Source organism: Megalops cyprinoides, chromosome 3 (genome assembly GCF_013368585.1).
Source record: "Megalops cyprinoides isolate fMegCyp1 chromosome 3, fMegCyp1.pri, whole genome shotgun sequence".
Lineage (NCBI taxonomy): Eukaryota > Metazoa > Chordata > Actinopteri > Elopiformes > Megalopidae > Megalops > Megalops cyprinoides.
In genome coordinates, this window is record NC_050585.1 from 413629 (window position 1) to 440482 (window position 26854).

The window sequence follows — 26854 nt, forward strand, 5'->3', positions numbered from 1 at the left end:
TCCGTGGTAATGGCTGCCTGGGGAAGATTAGCTGTGGCCTTCAGAAGAAATTTCAACCGTTTCTTCTGCATTAAAACCTATTCTCGACACACACCATTGCGTGCCGGTGTTTTTGGTTCTCTAATTTTTGGCGGCGGCTTGATGCATCATCACTATGGGCCGTGGCTGACCCATAATCCATACACCATTTACGCTGCCGAAGAAGAAACGGTAGGCAACGTCAGACTTATCAGGAAGTGGGGCATAACAACCTCGTTCCATTTATTTCTGCCTCGTTTGGTTTATGCTTGTCTAACGCAATATGCTCTTAAGTTAAAGATAACGTGAATTAGCTGAACACTTAGCCCTTAATGTCTTCTGATATATCTTATTAAATCGCTGCATGGCTTCCACAGATAAATTGGTAAACTTCCGCGGCTGGACTGCATTCAGCGCAGCTTGATCGTATTTAATCTTAAGAGCTAGCGAGCTGCTTGTCTAACTACCTCAGTTTCTACTATATTTTATAGCCCATTTTTACAATTGAACCCAGAGTTATGTATGTACGCTATAACATTGGACAGATACTGCTGGAAAATAGTGGAAATGTTAGGGATAACGTAGGAATAACACATAAAAGGCATCAATTAATCAGTTCAATTCTGCAGACGGTGAAGTGGACAGGGGATTACTGGTCCAGTTCTTTGCGGCCAGGAAATCAGCAGGTGGTGGTGCTGCAGAAACAATCTGTAGCTCCACCAGGTTTTCTATAGCAGAAAGGGGAGAAGAGAGAAGTCATCATCAGGGAAATGTACATGGATGGAGACAGAATCGGCTGGACCAGCAAGAGAATAGTGAAGAGTAGCATGTGTGAAGTAAGAAAAACCCTGAGAGAATAAGGCTATGGCACCATAAATGAGGGATGGATGGTGGAGGGCTGGTGTTGTGAAAATCTGAGCTCCCTTCTCAGGATGGCTTACCCAGGAGCTCAGATTGTCAGAACAATCTGATAATCTGAGCTGTGTGCTTAGAATGAGCTATCCATGTTAAAATTGGGAAAAATGTAGATATTCATTCAACTACATCTTAGTTTTTATATTATAATGTCTCTATCATATAGTGATTGTTAAATTTCATATATATAGGCTGTAGCAAAAATATACTTAATCTTAAATATCCTATACTTAATATACTTATATCTTAATACCTGCATATATGGCTAAATGTGTGTGTGTTTTTTTAATAGACCTCTCATGCAGTTTAAGAAAGGCAAATAAATATCAGAATGCTTGATGGAAATGATTACTACATCAATACAGGAAATGTAATGTCATAACCAAAACAGGCTATTGAAAGTAATGAAAGTAGGACATGTATATTTTTTGTTGACCAATTAGCCTACATGTTTGAAAGTGAAAACTGTCTGTTTAGCTAGCTGATGTAAACTTTGAACAATATGAGCCTGTATCTTATTTTCACATGGTTTAACTGATTTTTCGTACACCTTCAGAGAACTCTTTAAAAGTAGACTAGCAGGCCTAGCCTATAATCTGTCCAAAATGTCCATTAACAGCAGTCTGTGATGTTTCTCAATATGTTTGTCTGAATTATGAGTAAAAAATGTTGTTATGGTAATACTAAATTTTATTTGGCCTAATTGCATGTAAGATATGCATATGAGATAATTTCATTAAATCAGGGGTCTGTGTTAAAAAGCAAGCTCTAGGCTACTTTGTTAAACTTGAGATTCTTGACTTAGCGACGATAAATTAGTATGCTAACAGAATTCAGGTTATTTGTGTTTCACAAAGGCAAATTATGACTTAAGTTATCCACCATTAATCAAGCCGAAATGATCAGGCTGTTTGACATCAAAAGGCAGATGTGCTGCCGATCAAATTTTTCATTTGTTACTATTAGTTTGGTACAGAAGCAGAAAAAAAATTAAGCTGTGAAAAGTACAATGAATCTACCACAAATACAGTAATACAGCAGCTGCTATGAGAGTCAAGGAGGCAAAAAAAAAACCAAAGCGTCAGTTCAGGAATTTCTGAATTGACTCCTTTATATAGGGTCCTCTTAAAAAATACAGTACAGTAAACAAGATTATAATAAATTAGCTGTTACACTCATATAGACATTCACAGTCAGGATGTTTGCAGCTATCTTTGTATATGGGCTGTCTACTTTGCTTTTAATTGTGGGGAAACATATTTTAAAAACTTTAAGCCACTAGCCAAGCAGACCAACCCTGGCTGTAACATGCAGTTCAAATATTAATTAATCAAACAACAATTTAAGAGTGTCAAATAGTAATAGACATGTAGTGTGTTACCTGACCCTAAAGTTAGTAACAAATGTAACAACAGCGTTATCATCTTTACTGGCTAACTGTCAAACTAAATTCCTAATGTGGAAGTCCTTTGTTCATTGGAGCTGATTTTGTAGTAAGTAACAGACATGCCAATGACTTCATGGAAAAGTAAATTATGTACAATACATAAGGAATCTATGGTAATAAACAGAAGGCAAGACTTAGACAACATACACATACCTGATCCTGATCCTCACTGTTGCCCTAGGCTTGCTCTTGGTGGGTCTTAGACCTGGGAACAATGTAAAGCTGCTTTGTGACAACTCATCTTGTAAAAAGTGCTATACAAATAAAATTCAATTGAAAATTGAATTGAACTTTATCTGTGATGGTAGAAGAGTTGTGGCTTTTCAGTGATGTGTGTTGATTTGGATGCATGGACATGGTGCACAGGCTGCTGAGCTGGTTGTTCATGTATTTCTTTGGAGTCTTCTAGCATAAGACATTCTGAATACCCCTCAGTGAATCTGGCTCCTGTTCCTTGTATGATGCCAACAGTACAGAGTTTGCTCCACTGCAGCACCTTATTTGTTTTATTTGTTTTTGTGTCTGTCTGATTTTAATGTAGATTATAAAGTGCTTTGAGCTGAATGCATGATAGATGCTGTTTAAATTAAATTTATTAGCAGTATCTCAATTATTCAAATACCACAAATTATGCACATAGGCAAGAAGATTGGAAGTGAGGTTTATCTGTTAATGTATTCCCTCACACTGTGGCAGTACATTAAAATATTCAAGAGGAACATGGATACAAAATAGTTCTTCTGTATTTGAATCTGTGAGAAAATACTTTTAAAAATTTGTGCAGTAATATTTGCTTGTGCATATTAACATAAAAAGTGCTGTAAAGCACAAAATAAACTGGTTTGGAGCAGAGTCCTGTGAAATTAACAAATGAAATAAAAGTGAGATTTGAATGTCCCTTTGCTGACCCTAAAATGGCAACAAAAGTAAAACTTTATGAGCAAATCTGGCTTACTTCCCTCTAGCATTCACATCGACTCTAACCTATACTAAATTAAAAAGGCAAAATTGAGAGCAGAAAAAACATACAACTTTCTGCTGCACTGCCACCATATAGTGGTCTGCCAATCTGTCAAAACCATATATAACAGTGCTTGGTGGGTACAGTAGATTGAATTTTTACAGTGCCTGTGAGACTCACTAGAGGGGATTCAGCCAAATACATTTTGACTGGGCAAAATTGGCAATGCCCATTGAAAGGGGGTTCTCTCTCCAAAATGGAATAAATCAAGTGATGGGAAGCTACCTCCAAAAGAGCAAACTTAGGGGATTGATAAGAGTCACTAATTGCTCAGAAATTTTGATACTTTCAGCATTGCCAAGACAGCAGGACACTTCCCAGCCATGAAGTTGTGTGAATAGATTCAGAACTGGCTGCAACCTCCTGTTTTTGGTAATGGCTCCAATATTTTAGTTGTCACTAGGCCTATGCACCTGTAAGGCTAAAAAAGTGGCTGCATGCAAACTTTGTTTTATGTTAAACTGACTTGTAAAATATTTTTGTTACAACATTTGGCATTTGGCTTTGTTTAAAACATTTATAAGAATGTATATGCAGTACACGTGCAATCTATATGTATTAGATAATCTTGCCAGCCATGTTGACTAGCAACAATCATGTCCAGCAGAAACAGCACTGTATCACATAAGTTACAATTCAAGGTGTTTTTTATTACTTGTGAAATAATTACATGCTGTATTGCCTTATGCACCTTTCATATTTGACTAGGAATACATAAGCTTTGTTCATGCATCAGACAGTTCTTGCATATCGCATTTGCTTCTGCCAAGGGATAATAATGTCTGTTTTTCAACAAGATGTGTTTTAAATGTCAGTCAACATTAGACAGCTATTCCATTGAGTATCACTGGTAAATAATCCCTAACAGTTAACCACTTGATTGCTAACATCCATACTGGTACAAAAGATATACTGTTGTACCATTTCAGAAATGTACTGTTCAGTACTTATGTATATTAGCTGAACCCTCGTTGTCCATTTTTACAGTTGGATATGTCATGTATAAATTTGGGATAAGTACCTTGCCCAAAGGTAACACTTTTGACCAAGGGTAAATGGCAATGCCCCCTGAGATCTGAATTAGAAACCCTTTGGTTGCAAGCCCTGCTTGTCCAAGCCATATTGGATAGACTTATTCCTGTCGCAAGGCCCTGCAAAAGTGGCGTTACATGTCCACATGCACAGCAAACACTGTAAGTAGTCAAAGAGATTTTTAAGGCTCAGCAATTTATGGGTGCGCTACTGCAATGTTACCACCGTTCCGTTGCTGGCCAACTAGGCGATGATGATCAAAAAACATAAAATTTGTCAAGCGATAGGTGATGATGTAGTCTGGATCTACCCCTAGTATGTAGAATGTACAGTAATGTATGCAATTTGGGAAATCTTTAGTATCCCTTTATAGGTGTGCGCTGTCAGCTCACAGAGATGGGTTGAAAATGCACCCAAAATTTGGGTGCTTGCTTACATTACTTACATTGGAGTTTTTCTTGTTATTCTTGATAGTGTCTCTTCCTGGCTAATAGATACAGATAAATTAGGGTAAAGTTATGGGAGGTCAAATAGGATGGAGCAGCTAGCGAGCTGGATGGATATTGACTGATGGACAGGAAATTGCAGATCGTTGTTGATAGATAAAAGTAACTGATTGATTGATACAGATGTGATGGAAAAATCCCATTCAGTCTGTTTCAGAGGTTTATACAGCAAAGTCACTTTGGACATTACAAGCAGGGCCCAAGCTTGGAGACATTTACAGACTTACAACACACTCGTAGTAGTTGTCTGAATCTAAACAACAGCAAGATATACATCCCCAGGGTTTGACAGGGGCAGCGATTGGCCTATCAAAGGGAAATGGGCGGCAAGATTTCTTTAATGAGGGAAAGCAGATAATGTTTTTTTTTTTTTTTATTATTATTTTAGCACTGTTTCCTTGGTTCATATGAGAAAGGAACCCATCCTTTCCCTCCTGTAACTTCTCACAGAGCTCAGTAATTTTCCAATTCCACCTGTCTAACGGGTTCCCTTTAAGAAATACAGAGTTGACATACAGTTCAACAATCTTCCACCTCTGCAAAGACAAACAATAATATAGTCTACCTAGGTAGCTACCATTAGCATAACTTTGTTGTGTGATTAACGTAACCTTAGCCTATAACATGTTAGAGTAGTTAACCATTGCTGTTTATTTGGCTAGCTATTGCTGCCCAAGTATTTCTGAACATTTGTTAGCGAATGAAGTGGGCAAACATGCACCCAACAGCTAAGTCCTGTTTCATGTGGAAGGTTCATGGAAGATTTAGCGCAGTTGTTGTGCTGGATATGGTTGGGGTAAAATATGACTGTCCGTTATGTGTTATGGTTAACAAAAATGCATATCTTTGTAAGTTATGTGGATTGGTCTGGAAGTTAATGTAAATGTTCTTCATGTCAGATAAAACTGTATTTGTTAGCAGTAGCTAGTCAGCCGCCAAGCCGAAGTAATTTTACCTTGCTAGCTACATAATGACAGATCTAGCATGTAAACTCACTGGACAATGAGGTGTACAGTTGCAAATAATGATAATGTTTTGGCTAACTTGATGTATTTAACTTACATGTATTCTCACACTAAAACAAACATTTTAACTACTAACAAGTAATGAATAATCACAAACATGGGTAGTGTTACACTATTATCTCAGCTTTATAGTAGCCAGTATCTTTTGGATGTGGCATTGACTGGCTTTCAGCTTGTATTTTTTCATCTTGCTGACAGCCCTTTGATTTTGTGTGACTGAAATGACTGCAGATAGTATGCATATATATTTTTCCCTCATGAGCAGGAGGCTGGCAAGGAGTTATTGGAATTTTACTATTTTCTGTATAAGAGAAGCAGGATAGCCATGGGCATAGGCATTCTAAAATAATCTGGTAAATTTAAATCAACTAATTGACTGTATTCAAAAACAACTATCATGTCAGTTTCTTTTTTGGGTTTCTTAAACATGAAAATCTGTTGCAGCTCTTAGAATGTTGGATTGTTGTGATGTTGAAATAAATGTCTCTTCCTGTAGTTTGGATTGCAGAACCCTGGGGAAAGTGAAGACATGCTAGCTAAATAGCTAACTAGCCGTGCACAAGGACCTACCATCAAACACATAAAGTCCCTGGCTTTTTAGCTGCTGCTTGATGTTAGTAGTGCTACTGGTTATTTTACCATACTGCAAGTTTGGTAAATTGATCAGTATTTGAGAGCAAATTTTGCACTGATGAAAATGCTAACGCATTTTTTACAGCACAGATTTTTGCAACTATGGTTGCAATTTGCTGCTTGGCATGGTCAGAGTTGGTTTGTAAAATATGGGCAAAAATTATGCTGAAATGGCTGAGCTATTTGATGTTGCATTTTGCCAGATTGAATGCAAAGCTGGTTAAAGGTTCAATTATTGTACTATTATACTGTATAGACCTTATTTAAATGCAAAAACTATATACCAGAGTGGCTGGTGACCCTGTAACTTTACCCTGCCTAAGAGAAAATCTGCCTGCTTTTGTGGGCTGCTGTGTGTTCATTTCAGACCCAGTGTAACAGATGACAATAACAAATAAATAGTACTTTTAGCCCAGAGGTGACTTTGTTCTTTGAGCACACACAATCCATGCAGTACACATATTTACATTTACATTTACATATAACATATTGACCTATATGGTATTGTATTTCCTTTCCAGCTCCAACAATTATTTCCACACCTGTTTGCACTGAGCCAGGCTAGGCTGAATTTTGAATTTAGAAAATGTCTTCATTTTTCCTATATGTTCCTTCTTAGCTGTATGATTAGAGCGGATGTCAACTGTAACTACTTGTTTCTCCCCAGCTCTCCCTTCAGTCTTATACACCAGAACAAGTGTTTTACAATAGTAACTGAAATGGATTTTTTTTAACTCAGAACTGGCCTTTTTTAGATTCAGTGTTCTAGCAGTGTGTCACCATGACTTGCTGATACTGCTCATAGAGAGAAGTCTTGACAGCTGCAGCCTTTATATAAATAGAAAATTCTTTTATATTCTCATCAATACAGATTGGGAAGGACCGTGTCTCTTCTGCATCATCTGCTCGACAACAGCGCTTCAGCCAGTTTGCATCGATGGTGTATGAAATGGAACCATACATGACACCAAGAGATTTTCTTTTCTCTGTTATGCTTGAAGATGTTGACCGTAAGTTCTGCACAGAAACATTTAAAATGCTTCGTCCTTAACTTTATATTAAAGAACCATACATTCTTTGTGATGTCAAAGTCTATACAGTGCTCTGTATTAAGAGAATTTGTGCTTTCTATGAAATTACAAGAATGATAATTTCTGGGGGCTCTCATATCTATTTATTTTATTAATACTCTTTTTAGTACAAATAACATACAAGAGATGGCAGGAAGCCTATCGGGGATACCCTATACATGTACATTGATACTGTGGACCTCACTGACCTTGATATTAGACTGTGAATTTGGATACAGTCTCATCCTACCACAAGATGAAGGCCCCAGTTAGGGCAGTTTTCATTATCTTATATACTTTCCTTCTGCTTTTCTAGCTTAATTTGCCTTCTGCATTACATCATAGAAAATGCTTCTGTACTCCACTCCACTGATGTCTTTTTAAAGGATGATGTGGCCAAGAGATAGCATGATTGAAACTATTTGCAACACAGAAAGTACAAATAGTGTAAAACATGGGTATTATAAAACACAAATTTATGAAATAACATTGGACATTGGGCTACTATGAACAGCTTCATTGTTCATTTCCATGCTCATCAAAGTATTCAGTGATCACTCATGCTCTGTGGATTTATCTTGCTGTCTAAGGGGTTTTAAACCATTTCAGAAGAATGCACCTCACACCATAACAGCTGCCATCCCTTCACTGTGGGGAAAGAAGCACTCAAACCTGTAGGATTTTTTTGCTGTGCACGACATACGCGCTTGTCCATGTGATAAGAACAAGGTGAAGAATGGCTCATCTGACCATATGGCTTTTTCCCACTGATCAGTAGACGACTGTGTTCTTTGCACCACTTTACTCGCAAATGTGCTGTTTTAGATGTAATAAGGGGTTTATGCACCTCAACACAACCATAGTGTCCTTCTCTGTGAAGTTCTTGACAGACTCTTCTTGGTGAAACTGCCTGCTCATGACCTAAATTGATATTGGCAGGCAGCTGATTCAGAGTTGTTTGTCTATTTTACCTTGAATCTTGAACCAATGCGTGGATGTCACTGACAAGGAGTATTTGATTTCAACCACAGTTGATTTTGATGTCTTTCACTCAGACTTCCATTCCAACATCACCGTTCCTCATGAAACATCAGCAAGTTGAACAGTCATTGAAGCTCCTGCCAAACGTGCCCCAACAATCACCCCTCTCTCGGTGTCAGTTACAATGATGTCTTCCTATAGCCATGGTAGCCAGAATAGTAATATAAATATTTTTATATATCATCCTAAGCATGATGGGATGATAATTACTTAATTAACTCAGGAACCACACGTATGTGGAAGCACCTGTTTCAATATACTTTGTGTACCTCATTTACCTTTATTTTGTTGTTTTTTTTTTTTGTTTTGTTGTTATTTTATGTTTGCTGTTATCTAATTTCATTTAATCAAAAGATGCATACAGTGTGATTACTAATCTGTTTTCGATTTCTATTTGTAGGAAAGCTACAACAGAAAGTTCTAACCAAACAGGTGAGTAGCTATGTGCTTTTCTGGTGGAAGTGCTTCTTTTTGTGAATGTGTAAATATGAAGAATCTGTGCACACTTTTCGTTGGGTCCTAAAGTGTGGAGCTTTTTGTAAGATGTTTTTTTTTTTCCTTTGGTTCGAAAACTACAGAAATTACTGCAAAAGTATGTTGTGAGCACAGATGGTTCTGATATATTGTGAAATGAAAGAGCATAGAATATAGGACAGAGAATATAGTCAACCTGTTAGTGTACTCCCAACACTTTCCAAAAATATGATTGTTATAATTTTCTGAAAATAATATGGCTTGACTTGGATTGTGTTTGTACTAAGTACACTGCATTTAGAAAGTATTCAGACTTGTTCACTTTTTTCGCATTTTGTTATGTTGCAGCCTTATGCTAAAATCGTATAAATACATTTTTTCCTCATCAATTTACACTCAATACCCTGTAATGACAAAGGATTTTAGAAATTTTTGCAAATTTATTAAAAATAAAATACTCAAATAACACATTGACATAAGTATTTAGACCCTTAACTCAGTACTCTGAACATAGCATTGCTGCCACCACAGGCACCGATCTGGGGAAGGCTACAAAAAGCATTGTTTGTGCATTCCCAGATTGAGTGCTGCATCTTCTGTAGATTTAGCTTGGTACTTAGGTGAAATGAAATCCTAAATGAAATCCAACCTCTCCATTGAGGGGCACTAAAAACAAATTCTCAAAGTTAATCTTATACACAGACATCTGTCTTGGATAATCAAAACATTGAGTAAATGGGGAATAGTACAGTAAACATTTTGGAAAAAAACAGGACATGATCTGTATAAAGACTAATATGATAGTGATATGTATCATATATGGTGAGAGTATCATGATTTATGGGTAAGGGGACAGACTGGGCGATGGGCTCAAAAGAGATTTGAACAGTACTGGATTTTTTTTTTTTGATGATGAACCACTAGCAATTGCAAAATGAGTTCCAGTGTAAGGGGAAGCAAACCAGTGAGATACAGTTCAGGCATTGCATCTATTCATGCCTTTGATTGCACTTTTACATTCATTGTGTTGTCGGAGCCTGCAAATGGCTGCTAAGGGAACTTAAGGTATTTGAAAGTCTTCTATGTTTTCATTGTATACGGTCATATTGACTTATTTCTGAGGAAAAATAAATTGCAAAAAAATTTAAATAGAGTTTATTTCAGCTGGATCTTATAAAAGGTTTTCATGTGCAGATATTGTGATTTCAGCATTACCAAATGGTTAGTAGCGTACATTTTAGAGCTCTCTGCTTGCTTGGACGACTTATCAAAATAGTAATCCTGTGAAAATACATTTCTAAAATAGTTTCTGTCATTTTCATTCTAAGAAGTATCACCATAACTCATGGTAGCTTGCATGATTACGATGTAAGCATACCTGGCATTGATTACAATTAATATAGATAATAAGCTTGTGACAAACGTAGCTAGTCTGCCAGCAAGCTGTATTCTTGGCTTTATATGTTGGCTGTACCTACACTCTGAATTACCTACCTAGCAGGCTACCTGATTTATTATAATTCATTATAGCTGTAATACAGATGGACTGTTGGCTATGTATGGCTCATGAATGCCTGTCACATACAGTATATAGAACAGTATTATGAGTTCTGTTTTCCAAACTTTGTTGACTGTTTGCTCGCAAGCTTGATGGCGTACTAATCATAACATAGGTGGAACAAGCAAATGCAGCAGTAGGTCTACCAAAGAAATGTTTTACACAGCAAGCTACCTTCCTAGATTTTTATTTAGTTAGCCAGTGGAATATGTCAAATAATTGTCAAGTCTGTCATTTACACATAGCCATGTTTTAGTAAATACATGTAGCTATCTGGATGAGAGCCTTTAGAGCCTTCATATTACTGCTCCCCATAGGAGACTGTGATATGTGCAATCAGCTTGTGTACTAGATACAATGCTGACCTATTCAGACAACACTGAACTAGTGGTAAAAGAAAATGTGTACTCCCAGAAATAAAAAGAACACTTTGGCACTGCAGTACACAACTAAGGAAGGGAACAAATTACTGTACATAGAATTGCCATTGCTTTTCATGTAGTCAGATTCAAAATTAATTTCTTGCTGTTTGGCCATAACACAAGGAGGGGGTGTGGGTGTAAATTTCGTGTTTGGGTGCAACCCAAATATTGCTGAAAGGGTCTGGAGTTTATTTCTAAAAACTACAGGGGCAAGTTTGCAAGATCTTTCATGGAATACCAGTTAATTTAGCTAGTTTACACTAGCCACTAACAGCCAAGAATCCTGCAGAAAGAATTTACAAATTTAATATCAGCAAAACTAGGCTAAAAGTCAGCATAATCATAATGGGATTTTACTAATAAATGTTGCTGACTGAATACTGGGATGGCCTTCTCTAACAGGCTTGCAGCTCTTTCTCTGAAAAAACATTTGTGAGAGAACAAAAAGCATGTAGCTAGTCGGCAAAGCCAATGTCTTGCTAGCAAGTCAGCTAAATTGAAAACTGTTGAGCAACACAATCATGGCACTGGCCCCAGTTGTCTCCTTTTGTATGAGAACCAGCAGAAGGCTTTTGCTGTGCTCTGATTGGTCAAAGCAGACATGAGCTTGTTCGAAGATCTTGCTGTTTCAGAGTTTTGAAAGTAATTTACCCCTATTGTAACGTACTAAAAACCAAACAAACAAACAAAACAGACGTTCAGCAATTTTTCATCTTCAAACATCATGAAAGAAGAGAGCCAATTTACATCATTGATGTTTTGTGTCAACTTTGCATGACGCGTGCCCAAATTGTGTCCTGTTGCCGTTGATAATATGCATATCACAATGTTTTCCCAGAATATGAAGAATAACAGAAGGGAACTCTTTATGATAAAAAGATATCACCCAGCTTTACTACAGGTTTCCTTTAACAAGCATGGGACTTCCTTCCTGAATTCATGACAAGCTTTATTTTGTACAACATACACATAAAACAGAAACAGAGCCATACTCTGCTTGATGTTATATTATTTTTATTTATTATTTTCATGGTATTCCACTATGAAAATACAAGCAAATGCGCAAGTGACAAATTGTTATATGTAACTGCTTAATTCTGATTATCAATAATATCAATAATAATGAATTATCAATAATTTATATAATATGTCAATAATGCAGACCTGATTTTTTTACTGACTCATTCAAAATGGCATTTTTTAGAAATGATGACTAGAAATGACTGATTCATAGTTTATTCGGATATTCATAGTGTTCTTCTAAATATTAAAAATAATTACTCAACCATGTAATGGATATTATATCCTCCTTAGGAAGTGAATGAAATGCTGGACATTGCTTCAAATGCTCAGGCTGGCAAGAGCCTTTTCAGGAGCCTTGGAGATGATGGTAATGTTTTTTTGTCCATTCTTATGCACATATGTGAAATCAGTTGCAAACTGTTGGTATGACCTTGATATGGCATTTGGTTACAATACAGATGCAATACAGATCACATTTCTGTTGTCTTTTCCAATTGCATAGTAAACAGAAACTAAAACTTATTGTTTGGGGAGTGCTTTACGCTGCAATGAGTTGTATGGAAAGCCCAATATAAAGTTAGTAAGTTAGTAAATCTGGAAGGTCCTTTTTACTGTATTGTAATCCACCTAATAACAGGTGGTTCAGCACAGTGTGTTGGAATTTACATGCAAAGGTAGATTCAAGTAGTGTTCTTTCTTAGGCCTTAGGCTTGCTCTCAGGCGGTCTCAGGCCTGGGAACAATGTAAAGCTGCTTTGTGACAACTTGTGTTGTAAAAAGCGCTATACAAATAAAAATGAATTGAATTGAATTGAATTTCTGTAATTGCATATACACCTATAGAGAGGTGGGTGAGGCATTTCTGGTAATCCAGGAGGACTCATAACCCATTTTGTACCTTTTTGATTTCTCAAGTCTTTTGATTTCTCAAGTCTCTCAAGTCTCAAGTCTGCTTTCACACTAATGACATTTGTGGCCCCCTTCTTTTAGGATGCAAAGTACCTCATGATCTCTTGTATATAGATTTTAATCACTTTCTTGAAAATTATGTGCTTTGTGACAAATGAACTAATCCTCTTTTCTTTTCATAGGTTTGATTTCCTATACAGAATATCTGTTCTTGCTGACGATTCTCACAAGTAAGCTTTAATTAATCATTTATTCACTTGTCTGACCTTTTCACATATTTATACAGTCTATAAAACAATCATAACAGCATAGCTTCTTATAAAAAAAGATAAAGCTGGCTCAGCTGGGTCCATAGAGGAAAAAAGTGTAGAAATTCAGATTGAAATGTAAAAATTGCAAGTTTTCTTTTGTCACCTATCACCTGCATGCAGTAGCAAAGTATTTCTCTGGTTTAACCTCAGAAGATGGTTACATCTCCAGATTTGTGTACACAGCTATTGATAGTATTGAAAATTGTGCCTCATGGCAAACTTGAACCCACCTAAATTATGTGAATAGTTTGTGTTTCTGTTTTATTTGATAATATTCTATCCAGGATCTATATGTTCTCTTGAATGAGAGAGTCATTAAGATGTGATTGGGATGTCCTTGAAATAAGATAATTTGAATCCATAACAGCAGATATGCAGTTTGCAACTGTGCCTCATATGAAATATTCAACATTCTCTCTGAATTTCATTCCAATTAGATTCCTGTGTTCAGACTATATTATTGTTATAGTCGTTTTCCAATGTCTGACATTCCCTCATAACACTGCAGAAGCTACAGAGGCTGCAGCTTAGAGCCACGGCCATCAGGAGGCAAGCACAGTTACCAATGATAATCATGTTGGTTGGATGTTTGTTTTGGTGAGGAATATCGCAGACATTTTGTCCTATCATTATACTATGACAATATACTTATGACACAATTGCAAGAATCTGAAACAATTATGACGTTAAACATGTGGGCTGTGTCTCAGATCAGACTACCATACTATATAGTCCACTTGTAAAGTATGCCTGGCCATTTAACGGCTTCACACTTGATAGTCTGGATTGTGTTGAGTGCTTGAAAGTACCTGGATATCATACTGCAATTGCTGAAAAAGCACCCTATGGCTGTGTCTACTTTTGGAGTGAGCTGCCTGCTTCCTTGATGCCTACAAAGGCATCAGGATATATAACTTAAAAGGAATACCAATATGGGTGGCCCTTGAAGGCAGCATGTAGTCAACATCTATGTCATCTTAAGTTTGCACCCCATACAGGAGACCTGTGTTACACTATGCAGCTTCAGGTGTTTGACAGCCTGAGTTAACATTACTAATCTATACTACGTTCTCTGTCTAGTTGCATGAATTGGAACAATTATTAGCTATTTATCTAATAGTTGTCTAGATGTCTGTCCTTCTCTCTAACTAAGGAACAAGAACACAGAACACATGTATAGGTGGTGTTACCACTGGCAATTTATCAATTGGTCTGCCCATAGAAGTATCAGGTCAGACTGTGGAAAATAACTCAGTGTTGACATAACTTCAGGACTATAAAGACATGATGATGAGTTCAGTGTGGAAGAACTTGACTGGCCTGCACAGAGCCCTGACCTCAACCCCATCGAGCGCCTTTGGGTGAACTGGAACGGAGATTGTGAGCCAGGCCTTCTTGTCCAACATCAGTGCCTGACCTCATAAATGCTTTACAGAATGAATGGGCACAAATTCCCACAGAAACACTCCAAAATCTTGTGGAAAGCCTTCCAAGAAGAGTGGAAGCTGCTATAGCTGCAAAAGGGGGACCAACTCCGTTTTAAAGTATATGTATTTGAATACAATGTCATTGAAGTTCCTGTTGGTGTAATGGTCAGGCCGTCCGAATACTTTAGTCCATATAGTGTATATAATATATAGAGGAGTGAAGGCACCTCTATTGTGTCAAAATAAAGATGTGATATTTTCTGCATCAGAGCGCTTTTACAAGAATGAGCCTAGATTATACCCCATTTTAACATTCTCTCAGAAAAGGGGAAAAAGTGGAGAGAGAGTAGGTCATTTTTCCCCATCAACGTGAAAAGTCTATTTGCTCTTTTGCTTGTTATTTTGACAGGAGAATAGCTTCACTGATTCAGGATATTGTGATTGGAAAAATGCTGCAGATTGGTTGGAGGAACATTAAACTGTCCAGCCACATCGAAATGCAAGACTCACCTGGCTTGCATGCACTCAGATTCATGGTATTGACTCAGAGCTTTAAGAACAATGCAGAGAGAACTATTGGAAAGAAGTTGTTGTTGTCTGTGTTGTACAGTTTTTAACTGAGTGTGGAATTCGATAAGCAGGGAAAAGATCCACTAACATACGATCATTGGTGAGCCAGTTATTTTTAATACTTAATATGGAACTCACACAAATATCATATCTGAGCTTAAACACCTGTATTTACAGCTGTCATTGGCCAGTTGGCCATGCTCTCCTTCCTTGTGTGAGTTAAGAGCCTAATAATGTTAGTGCTGACTTTGGTTATGTGAGTCTGTTGACTGCTTTCTAATTGAATGGGCCTATGCTACTATATGTGGTGTTGGGCTGTTGTTCTCTGCACTTTTCAAGTGCGATACACCACCATTAACAGCTGTTCTGTTAATAATGTGGTGGAGGCTTTTATGCCATTTCCATTTGCTGCTAGTAGGCTGTAGGATATTACTCCTCCTCATGACGCTCTCTGATCACTGTTTCTTCAGTGCCAGTTGCCTTTTACATTAACGCTTACTGTACGCCCATCCTCAACAATCTTTCCTTTTTTTCTGAAGAAGTGCTTCAAAAAGTCTTAACCCCAAGCCTGCTCAGAAGCCTAACTGAAAGGAATCTGAATATGTACAACTCGTAGCTGTACATTGTAGGAGACCTTTCAATTGAGATGCAAGATCAGACATTGTCAATTCCTTGACAATATTAATAAACAGTGTCAAAGCAAGCATGCACATCTTAAAGGCAAGTGATGGTTTGGCATGTTCATCTTTTAATTTGCTGTTTCTACAAATGGGATCATTCTTGAGAATGTGCAACTGTTTTAACTGTTCATGAATTGCCAAGCTCACTACCAACCCACCTGGTCAGATCAAACGTCAAAGCTGTTTTGAATAATAATAAACAATGAAAATTGTAAAGCTCAGAAGGTAGTTCTCATTACCTCAGTTGTTGATTTTGAATCCACCTGATTTGAATAGATGAACTGAATTGATTTTTGAATTTTTACCAGTTTTAGATTAATTGAATGTGACATAATTTTTAAGGGGGGATTGAAAGCAATGTAGTAAAAATATTACATTACAGTTAGATCACTCCAGTTAAATCACACCAAAATGGCTATAGTAGGACATTCACTGAGACAGCTCTGTGGAATCTGCATAAAAGAAAAAACACTTGTAACATTTTCTTGGGCCCAGCTGTACATGATTGTTTTGTCAGCATGTACATATGTTCACTTCTGATGCCTTTTCTGGTTGTTTGAATGTTGTTTGACTGAATGTGTCATTTTAGAACCACACACAGGATTTCATATTGCTTTCAAAATGCTTGATGTTGATGGCAATGAGCATGTGGAGAAAAGGGAGTTTTTGAAGGTAAGGGCATAAGGGTAAGAGTTTTTTGTGATAATTATTCACTTTTCCTTATATTGCATTCAAATAACAAAACGTGAGCTGTATATTAGAAATGTTGAAGCACAAGAAAAATGTTCAGTATTCCGAATAATACTGTACGTGATCCAATTTTATTGCATTACTGGATGGCCTCCATTCTTACATTGTACATAAGGAATAAGGAAAAATACATACAAGCAGGCACAGTCTTGAGTGACATGGTCTGACAGACTGTAATTCCTAAACACATTTAGATGAATAAAAACAACAAGGCACTCAGCTAAAGTGAAAGAGTTAAAATGCCTTTATTACATGGCAGACTCTGCATGAGTATTTAAGGGAGTTAAAGAGTGTTGAAATGAACAAAGTGGTGCATATAGGTAGTAGAGAAAACATCTAGTCACCAGAAGTTCAGAAATATACATTACTTTATTCATGTAAATTTATTCATTTATTACTGTCCTCATATGTGTAGACTATAGTTTTCTATTGCTGAGTGTTTGACATGAGTTCTAAACACTGTAGAAATCTCAGAAAGGAAATATGCCCTGGTTCCCAGTAATCAGTGCTCAGTAACAACTGAGCATAGCATACTACAGATATGTTTTTGAATCCAGATGTGTGAAAATAGTCTAGAATTTAATTTGAAATCCGTTATTTGTCAAAATCATGACACAGTGCAAAACAACTGCCCAGAAATGGATATGTTGTTTTAGAATGATTCACTGGCCCTTTTTAAGCAGCAGTAATCTGTAATGCAGCTATCAAAGGCACTCAAAAACTCAAAGGCAAACCCCTGGCACTAATATCAAAAGAGTATGTGCAGATTAATTTAACTATTTAAATGGCAGAAGTGTACATAGCGCAAAGCGCACATGGGCTGAGATTGCTTCCTTAATTAACAGAGGGCGACAAAGGTGTGTGCACTCAGTCAGGATCCCTTCCACATTACCATTACATTTTGAAAGAGTCGTTGCCCCAGTGCAAGGTGGCATTGTTATTTACACATTTCTTATTGTGCAGAACTAAACTGCAGGACCACTCCATCACTGCTCCTCAACTTAGATAAACTCTGGGGGTAGCTATTACATCCAGTTTAGTCAATTATTTGATGTTTTAAGAGAGAAAACTTTGACCATGGGCTCTAAATATAGGATCAACCACTGTGATCAACCACTCAGTTTAACTAAGAGACAAATGAGTTAGTTTCCCCATATTTGGTGTAATTAACTATAAAAAATTTCTTTATTTCTGGCTTTGCATTGGATAATTCAGATGAATAAGAGGTATGTATGCACGTATGAAGATTTTCTGGACAATATTTAACTATTAAGTGGTTTATGTCATTTCAGTAAGATTTAAGAAGAGGCTTTTTTTTTAAAAAGTATGCATCATTTTATTCCCCTTAAGCTGAAAAACATCATTGGGCAGAGGAAGGAGAAAGCTGTAAAGGACAGCCTTAGTGTAAGTAATCATTTGATATTGCCTCGTTAATTTTGCTTGTTGTAAATATGCATTTGAATATAAATATAAATAACGAGGTACTATGGAACATATGTGGTAAAAAAGTGTGCATGTATTAAGGTGACCAAAATATTTCAAATTTTCCTGTGTGTAAAAAATTTTAACAGGGAGCCTACAGGGAGTCTAATACTTTTTCTTCTCCTAGTTATTCATTTTAATCTTGGTTCATTTTTCATTTCATTAATCATTTTTTAAATATGAAACTACCAGTGTTTATCTTATGTACACCCACATTTTTTTTCCCAGAAGCCTAGTAGTGAGGATGGGGGAGAAGTGAATACAACATTGCAAGCATTCTTCTTTGGAAAGATGGGAAAGCACAAACTTCAGTACAAGGAATTTTGCAGGTAACATTTTTAACATGTTTAAATTTAAATCCTAGATTGAATTTAAATTGAATTTTATTGTTTTGTCTGATGCTTTTAGGTTCTATGTGACAGATGGCTAATCCATGTGGCAGGTGATAGAACAAACATACTGTATATACATATAATGGCATGAAATATACAAGCTACGAGGAAAGACTCAAGTTACTTAGCCTATTTAGAGTTGGGGGCAGATTTGAAATGGCCCGTGGTCTCTCTCCCAAAATATAGTGTGAGTGGCCCGCCAACGGTGCCAGCACTACAGTACGAATATTAGGCAATGTGTTGAAGACGTGAAATGTGCTGTTCAAGTGGTCCACCACACAATGGCAGCACTAACAGTTTGTAGACCTGCAAAATATTGAAAAAAATTATAACTTCTCCCTTAATAACAAACTGATTGGTTATTCAGTCAGTAGCCTACCAGTCATTCACTATGGCTGCAAAGAAGTGCAAAGTTGATAGCGAGGGGCGCTGCTTTCAGTAGAGATGGAAAACAGAGTACTTTTTCACTGAAAGTCGAAATAATTGCGTCTGTCTCATTTGCCAAGAGACTGTCGCTGTTATGAAAGAATTCAATGTGAAGAGACATTACGAAACTAAGCATAGTGTGTACCAGAAACTGCCCAGCTGTGAAAGGACTAACAAAGTGAAGCAACTGGAAGCTAGCTTGGCCTCTCAGCAACAACTCTTCTCACGGGAAAAAGACTCAAAGAAAAAAAGTACCAGAGCTAGCTACGAAGTGGCGATGCTAATTGCGAAGCGTGCTAAACCTTTTGCTTAGGGTGAGTTTGTGAAAGATTGTGTAATGACAATGGTGGATGCCATTTGTCCTGAGAAAAAGCAGGAGTTTTCCAATGTTTGCCTGTCTCTAAATACCATGGCACGGAGAATAGAAGAATTATCTACAGACATCAAGAGACAAGTGAGTGAGAGGGGGCACGGTTAGACTTTTTTCACTAGCCTGCGATGAGAGCACTGACCAAACCAATACGGCTCAGCTACTTATTTTTTTGAGGGGAGTTGATGATGACATGAACATTGCTGAAGAATTATTTGACTAAGGGCTATACTAGGGAGGAGGATTTGTTTCAGTCCGTGTCTAAAGTTGTCAGTGACATAAAACTGCCATGGGTGAAAATTAACGGAATTGCTACTGATGGTGCGCCTTCTATGCTAGGTGAAAGGAGTGGATTAGCCGCGCTGATACAGAACAGAGTCCGTGAGCATGGGGGCTCAATGCATCATTTTTGCTGAGACTGAGTCTTGGAGTATTCAGTTCTCTGGTAATTTTTGAGGCCATTTTTTCGCAACTTTTCCCCGTAACACATGAAATTATTTTGCCATTTCTCTGACACACCTGCAAGTCAGACAGCAGCTATTTTACCTATTTCAAATTCTATTACAGATAAACCAGTTTAATTATTTCACATCTCCTGCCACTACCACTGAGGCACCTCGCAGATGAGCAAGTGAATATTCATTGATATTGTAGTTCTCTTTTTTCCTTAAGCGGGATTAAGTACTCATTTTCCACAAAGCAGATGAAGATGTATTGAGAACAGGGCAGGCTCCCGATCCGAGTGAGTGAGTCCATACTTAACTTGACATGACGCAAATACAGTATTATATATACTTGCCGACAGAGGGAAAGGGTGTTTTTGGTAGTGCATTTTGGACACACTCTGCTGTGTGGGAAATCACATCAGAATTGTAATGCTCACAGTGCTGGATGATACAATTAAAAACTCTTGAAGTGAGTGGGTCTTTAACACTACACATTTTTAAATCACACCCTTTCCTGCCATGATCTTTCCCAAGAGCCTTAAGCCATTTTTAAAATGGAGAGACAGCAAAGAGATGACTTGTATAGTAATATTTGTATAGTATCCTAAACACATTTTACACTGTTGTTTGAGGATTTGTGGACATTTTACTTATAACGTTACATGTGAACAAAGCAGTGTAAAAGAAATCAAGATGTAATAAAAATATAACTTACTTTCTTTACTTACTACTTACATATAACCTCCTTATTTACGCCTTACTTCTCTTTATTGTAACAATTCATTTGCACATGTCCAGTCAGAACAATTCACGTTACTGAGGTAAGTGTCCTGTAAAGCAGTTTGTTTGCAACCGTAATTGTGAGCAACATCACAACTCACAGCAGTAGCCTATACAATCAAGTAAGTTTGTGAGCTATTCACCCAACAATCCCTGCAACGCATAGTTCAGAGAGGGCAGTGACAATGAACAAGCGTGCTTTCTTTCCTCACCCATGCATATGTTACTCTGGGTAAGAGTGTCTGCTAAATGCCAGTAATGTAATGTAATACTGAAAGTGTTGATTTTAAAATGTGTCTGGACAGATGGCATATATTGATAATTGTGTGTAACAGTGTGTTGTGTGTCTGAGAGTTCATGAAACACATTTGTAAAACTGTATATTTTTCTGCTTTCACTCAGGAGTAGTTTAAGTCTGCCAGTTTCCAGTGCACACAGTAATACACAATCATACTACCATATACTACCATACTACCACACAAGCTCTCTGCAGTTTTGGTTTACAGCATGCCAGTTTATAGGTAGAACATACAGTGCTGGCCAAAAGTATTGGCACCCCTGCAATTCTGTCAGATAATGCTCAATTTCTCCCAGAAAATGATTGCAATTACAAATGTTTTGGTAGTAATATCTTCATTTATTTTGCTTGCAATGAAAAAACACAAAAGACAATGAAAAAAAAATTAAATCAATTATTTTACACAAAACTCCAAAAATGGACCGGACAAAAGTATTGGCACCCTCAGCCTAATACTTGGTAGCACAACCTTTGGACAAAATAACTGCGAACAACCGCTTCCGGTATCCATCAATGCGTTTCTTACAATGCTCTGCTGGAATTTTAGACCATTCTTCTTTGGCAAACTGCTCCAGCTCCCTGAGATTTGAAGGGTGCCTTCTCCAAACTGCCATTTTCAGATCTCTCCACAAGTGTTCTATGGGATTCAGGTCTGGACTCATTGCTGGCCACTTTAGAAGTCTCCAGTGCTTTCCCTCAAACCATTTTCTAGTGCTTTTTGAAGTGTGCTTTGGGTCATTGTCCTGCTGGAAGACCCATGACCTCTGAGGGAGACCCAGCTTTCTCACACTGGGCCCTACATTACGCTGCAAAATTTGTTGGTAGTCTTCAGACTTCATAATGCCATGCACACGGTCAAGCAGTCCAGTGCCAGAGGCAGCAAAGCAACCCCAAAACATCAGGGAACCTCCGCCATGTTTGACTGTGGGGACCGTGTTCTTTTCTTTGAAGGCCTCGTTTTTTTCCTGTAAACTCTATGTTGATGCCTTTTCCCAAAAAGCTCTACTTTTGTCTCATCTGACCAGAGAACATTCTTCCAAAATGTTTTTGGCTTTCTCAGGTAAGTTTTAGCAAACTCCAGCCTGGCTTTTTTATGTCTCTGGGTCAGAAGTGGAGTCTTCCTGGGTATCCTACCATAGAGTCCCTTTTCATTCAGACACCGACGGATAGTACGGGTTGACACTGTTGTACCCTCGGACTGCAGGACAGCTTGAACTTGTCTGGATGTTAGTTGAGGTTCTTTATCCACCATCCGCACAATCTTTCGTTGAAATCTCTCGTCAATTTTTCTTTTCCGTCCACATCTAGGGAGGTTAGCCACAGTGCCATGGGCTTTAAACCTATTGATGACACTGCGCACGGTAGACACAGGAACATTCAGGTCTTTGGAGATGGACTTGTAGCCTTGAGATTGCCCATGCTTCCTCACAATTTTGCTTCTCAAGTCCTCAGACAATTCTTTGGTCTTCTTTCTTTTCTCCATACTCAATGTGGTACACACAAGGACACAGGACAGAGGTTGAGTCAACTTTAATCCATTTTAACTGGCTGCAAGTGTGATTTAGTGATTGCCACCACCTGTTATGTGTCACAGGTAAGTAACAGGTGCTGTTAATTACACAAATTAGAGAAGCATCACATGATTTTTCAAAGGGTGCCAATACTTTTGTCCGGCCCATTTTTGGAGTTTTGTGTAAATTGATACTTGATTTGACTTTTTTTTCTTTCTCTTTTGTGTTTTTTTATTGCAAGCAAAATAAATGAAGATATTACTACCAAAACATTTGTAATTGCAATCATTTTCTGGGAGAAATTGAGCATTATCTGACAGAATTGCAGGGGTGCCAATACTTTTGGCCAGCACTGTAACTAGCTCTGTTCCATTGGGGTAAGGTGTGCTGCCTCAGCCAGGAACCCCTTCTTATGCTGCACATTAGCACCCTCTAGTGGCTAAATGGGCACATAGAAGCAAGTCAGATGGTCACCCTCCTGTGGTGCACTGTGGGTCTGCAATGCATCAGTGTGCTTCAGCACAGAGGTGTGAAAGTTTTGTGGTGTGGCAGTGTGAATGTACAATTGGTCATTCTGAAGTCAGGACAATAACTCTCTTTATAGATTCTTGGAGGACCTTCAAGCTGAAGTGCAGGAGATGGAATTCCTGCAGTTTTCAAAGGGTATGGACACCATGAGGAGAGAGGACTTTGCAGAGTGGCTCTTGCACTACACAAATGTAGAGGACAATGAAACCTACTGGGAGAACATGAGGGAGAGAATTCCAGCAGGCCAGGTAATGTTTCAACTCAGGAATGATGTGTGAACGTCTTCAGATTGTGATTTTTGCAGAGAATTATGTAATAAAGTCAAAAGTACTAATGAAAATAGTAATATTGACACAGATAAAAGTCACAAGACATTTTCAGCTTTTAAAGTGAATTCAGACTATATGTAGGTTCTTTACATTTGCATAGTACACACACTTATCCAGAGCAACCTGCATAGCTTGCAATTTTTATGTGAATCATTTACTCAGCTGAATATTTACTGAGGTAATTTGAGTTAAGATCCTTGCCCAAGGCTATGACTACAGTGCCAATTGTCAGCCTACTGGATTTCTTGCTCCTTACCACTGCACTACACTGCTAAAGTACTGTTTACTTTTCTGTAACTTCAATGTTATTTAAAATATGTAAAATAACAACTATTTTAGGTAAACCACAGGAGGAGCAGTGTGCATTAAACAGAGGAAGGGAGCTAACGTCATGAAACTTCATAAAATATGGCTGTACATTAAAGTGATCAGTCAAATGCACATTTCATGAACTTGTGATAAACTCCTTTGGTATAGTATAGTTACTCTCAGCACTCTGACTTTTCTCACCTACTATTATAGCTGGCTTGGTAATACTTTGAAATTGACCCAGCTCAGCTGACTAGGTAGTGGTCTGTTTTTGTTGGTGGAGTTAAACATGGCTGGTTATCTGCTAACTGTAACAGGGAACATAATATCTGAAGGTCATGACACATCCTGTAGCAAAGGCTCTAAATGAAACATTAAAAGTTTTTTTCCCCCCTATTTAAATGTAATTAAAAACTTGGTTATAAAGCAAGAGGGCTGGGGACATGAAAGGACTAGCACAAGGTTTAAGATTTCAGCCTAGTTTTTGCAGTGTTTTTTGGTTCTGGTAATTCTGAACCTGCAGACCACCTCAGTGTCAGTGTCAGCAACCATGCCTAGATCTAATGTGCTCTGTTTAAGAGAACTGGGGTTTTGTCTTGATCAGAAATGTCTAAATTGGGAATATTTCGTGATAGCTCTGGTTAACACAGCATTGAATGAATCGCCCAAGTAAGATTTTTATTTCCATTTCTACAGATCAGATATGCTGTTAAAATATCAGTTTAACAGCAGTGCCAGAAGAGACTTTGAAAAAAGTGCAGTTCAGTGTAACTTTGAGTTCAGTATAATCTGTTTTAGAAATAGAATTAGTACTAAAAGAAATGAAAGTTGTGTTAGTCCTAGAAAATGTTGCCTATACACAGGCAAGGAATGTCTTGAGAGAGGGACTTTTCTGTACTGGTACTTGAAATATGTACTTTTTGCCTTGTAGAGTATCACCTTTGATGAGTTCAAATCCTTCTGTCTCTTCACAAACAATCTGGAGGACTTTGCCTTTAGTGTGAAAATGATCAGTGAAGCCAACCGTCCAATTGGGATGGGTAACTGTTCTCTTCATATCATCAAGTTTTGCACAGCAATTGGGAAAATTAAGAAGAAACTTTTATTCCAATTATGTGTTCTTTTGCTACCCCTTACATGACATAATACTTACTCTCTTTCTTTCTTTATTGTAGCAGAATTTAAAAGAGCTGTAAAAATTGCAACAGGCCATGAGCTTTCTGAGAACGTACTGGATACTGTGTTCAAGATATTTGATCTAGATGGTGATAACTGCCTCAGTCACAGAGAGTTTATTGAAGTGATGAATGACAGAATTCTTCGTGGATTAAAGGTAAAAAAAAAACAAAACAAAACACTATCTTTACTTTGTATAATGTATCCAAAAATGAACCTGTGGTGAGTATTTTGAAAGATTATCCTGTTTTAAAGTTTAAAAGACAATGACTTGCACAAAAAAGAAAATGACAGCTTTAACAGTTTTGGAAGAAATATTTGTTTTGATAAAATACCAGAAATTCAGGCAGCCTAACAGATGTGTACTGTCCAACTTCCACAGGTGCAGCATCATCATGGTATCCCTGGGTTCTGGAGGTGTGTGAAGAGAGAGACCCTTAAGGGTGCTCAGGAGGCCCTGAAAAGGACAGGAAGTCCCTTCTAATGGCTATCTATAAGACTTGTGGTTTGCTGTGTTTCTAAGAACATCATTTTTACCCTTCACAGTTTGTACAAGGCTCACATATGAATTTTCCAGGTTTTTGTATCTCTGTTATATATGACAACTAAAATTGTGTTTGACACACTTCATTATTGCTATCTGTAGAAATCATATCACTTTTCATCATCAACAGAGCCTTACCTCCCATAGGGAAACACAAAAGCAAGGCAAGTTCTCAGGTTTGAAATCCAGTATGGCACCAAAATTGTTCAATTTTAAGTGTAAATCTTAAAAGGTCTGCCAAAGTCCAGGAAACTCAGGCATATAATTTGAGATTCATTTAATCTGTCAGTGTTATCAGCACATTCTGTAGATTCCCCAATGTTGTCCAAGAGAGTTTGTAACCATGACCTACATGTACAAAAATCCTCTGATATTCAAATTCAAATATGTCTCCCTAGAGCAATCTAAAGGGCATATGCAGACATTTTTGACCTCTTCCCTGTAGAAGCTCTCAGCAAAGTAACTGCTTAGCATATCTATAATTTATTAAGCAAAACCCTTCTATATCTCTATAATTTTCCTTTACGGGGTAAGGGGTCATTTATCCATTTTGAGGACTGCTTTCTCAGATAATTTTTCATTTATTTTCATATGAATTTAAACTACAATATTCTCTTTTTAACCTTTTCCCAATTTTCTGTACCCAGTCTGTTATTTAACTCCTCTCATTTTAAGATTGGCATATCAAAGTATGAAAATTGTAGACTTCAGTATCAGCTTCATGGTTACAGAAGAGAGAACTATTTGTAACTATTATGAACTGTAATCTAGTGCAGACTTGGAGAGGAATGTAGATATAGAGACATACGGTGCCACAAACCTTTCTTACTGTCATTCCTTACTGTTCAGCCACTACTGTTAAGGCTATGATGTGATGGGTTGGTTTGAATGCTCCTTCATGACTGCACACATTCTCTACTTCTACCCTAGTAACTATGCTGCTATAGTTTATAACTGGCAGGGATTCTTGTCTATGTTCCAGGTTTCTTTCCTTTTGTGAGGGAGTTTTTCCTTGCCATTGTTGCCATAGGCTTACTCTTGAGAGTTTAGACTCTGTAATCTCTGTAAAGCTGCTTTGTGACAAATTGTCTTATAAAAGCATTATACAAATAAATACAGAAAATTGTAATACATCAATTTCTAACTGTAATTGTGGAGTTTTTAAAATTTGTCTCTTATGCCTCTCATCTCTCTGCTCATATATATTATGAATTGACCTATTGTTACTGTTTGCCTAAATTACTGATAAGAGAACACTCACCTTAAAATTCTTTCAGGAAGACAGTCAAGTGGGTTTTGGACACACAATATGAGCTGAGCTAATAACACTTTGCAAGCTGTAAAAGTGATAATGTCTTTTTTTTTTTTTTCAAAACTGTTTCAGGGGAAGGACAAGTGGAGGCATGTAGATTTCTCTCAAATTCAAATTTTT

At 37.4% G+C, this 26854-nt stretch overlaps 1 protein-coding gene across 3 annotated transcripts; it reads left to right on the forward strand.

Moving 5' to 3' along the window:
• micu2 (mitochondrial calcium uptake 2) lies at positions 1-26539 on the forward strand. Of its 3 annotated transcripts, none has more exons than XM_036525117.1 (12): positions 1-210; positions 7469-7607; positions 9109-9140; positions 12477-12552; positions 13276-13323; positions 16671-16753; positions 18182-18235; positions 18542-18642; positions 23141-23312; positions 24634-24742; positions 24878-25035; positions 25261-26539. In XM_036525117.1, exons 1-12 carry the CDS (start codon positions 10-12, stop codon positions 25360-25362), a joined length of 1275 nt encoding a protein of 424 aa, XP_036381010.1. In that variant the 5' UTR covers positions 1-9; the 3' UTR covers positions 25363-26539. The 3 variants fall into 3 exon arrangements, with proteins under 3 accessions (XP_036381010.1, XP_036381012.1, XP_036381011.1); XM_036525119.1 differs by having other exon boundaries at positions 24881-25035; XM_036525118.1 differs by having other exon boundaries at positions 18545-18642.
• Positions 26540-26854: the final 315 nt, after the last annotated feature.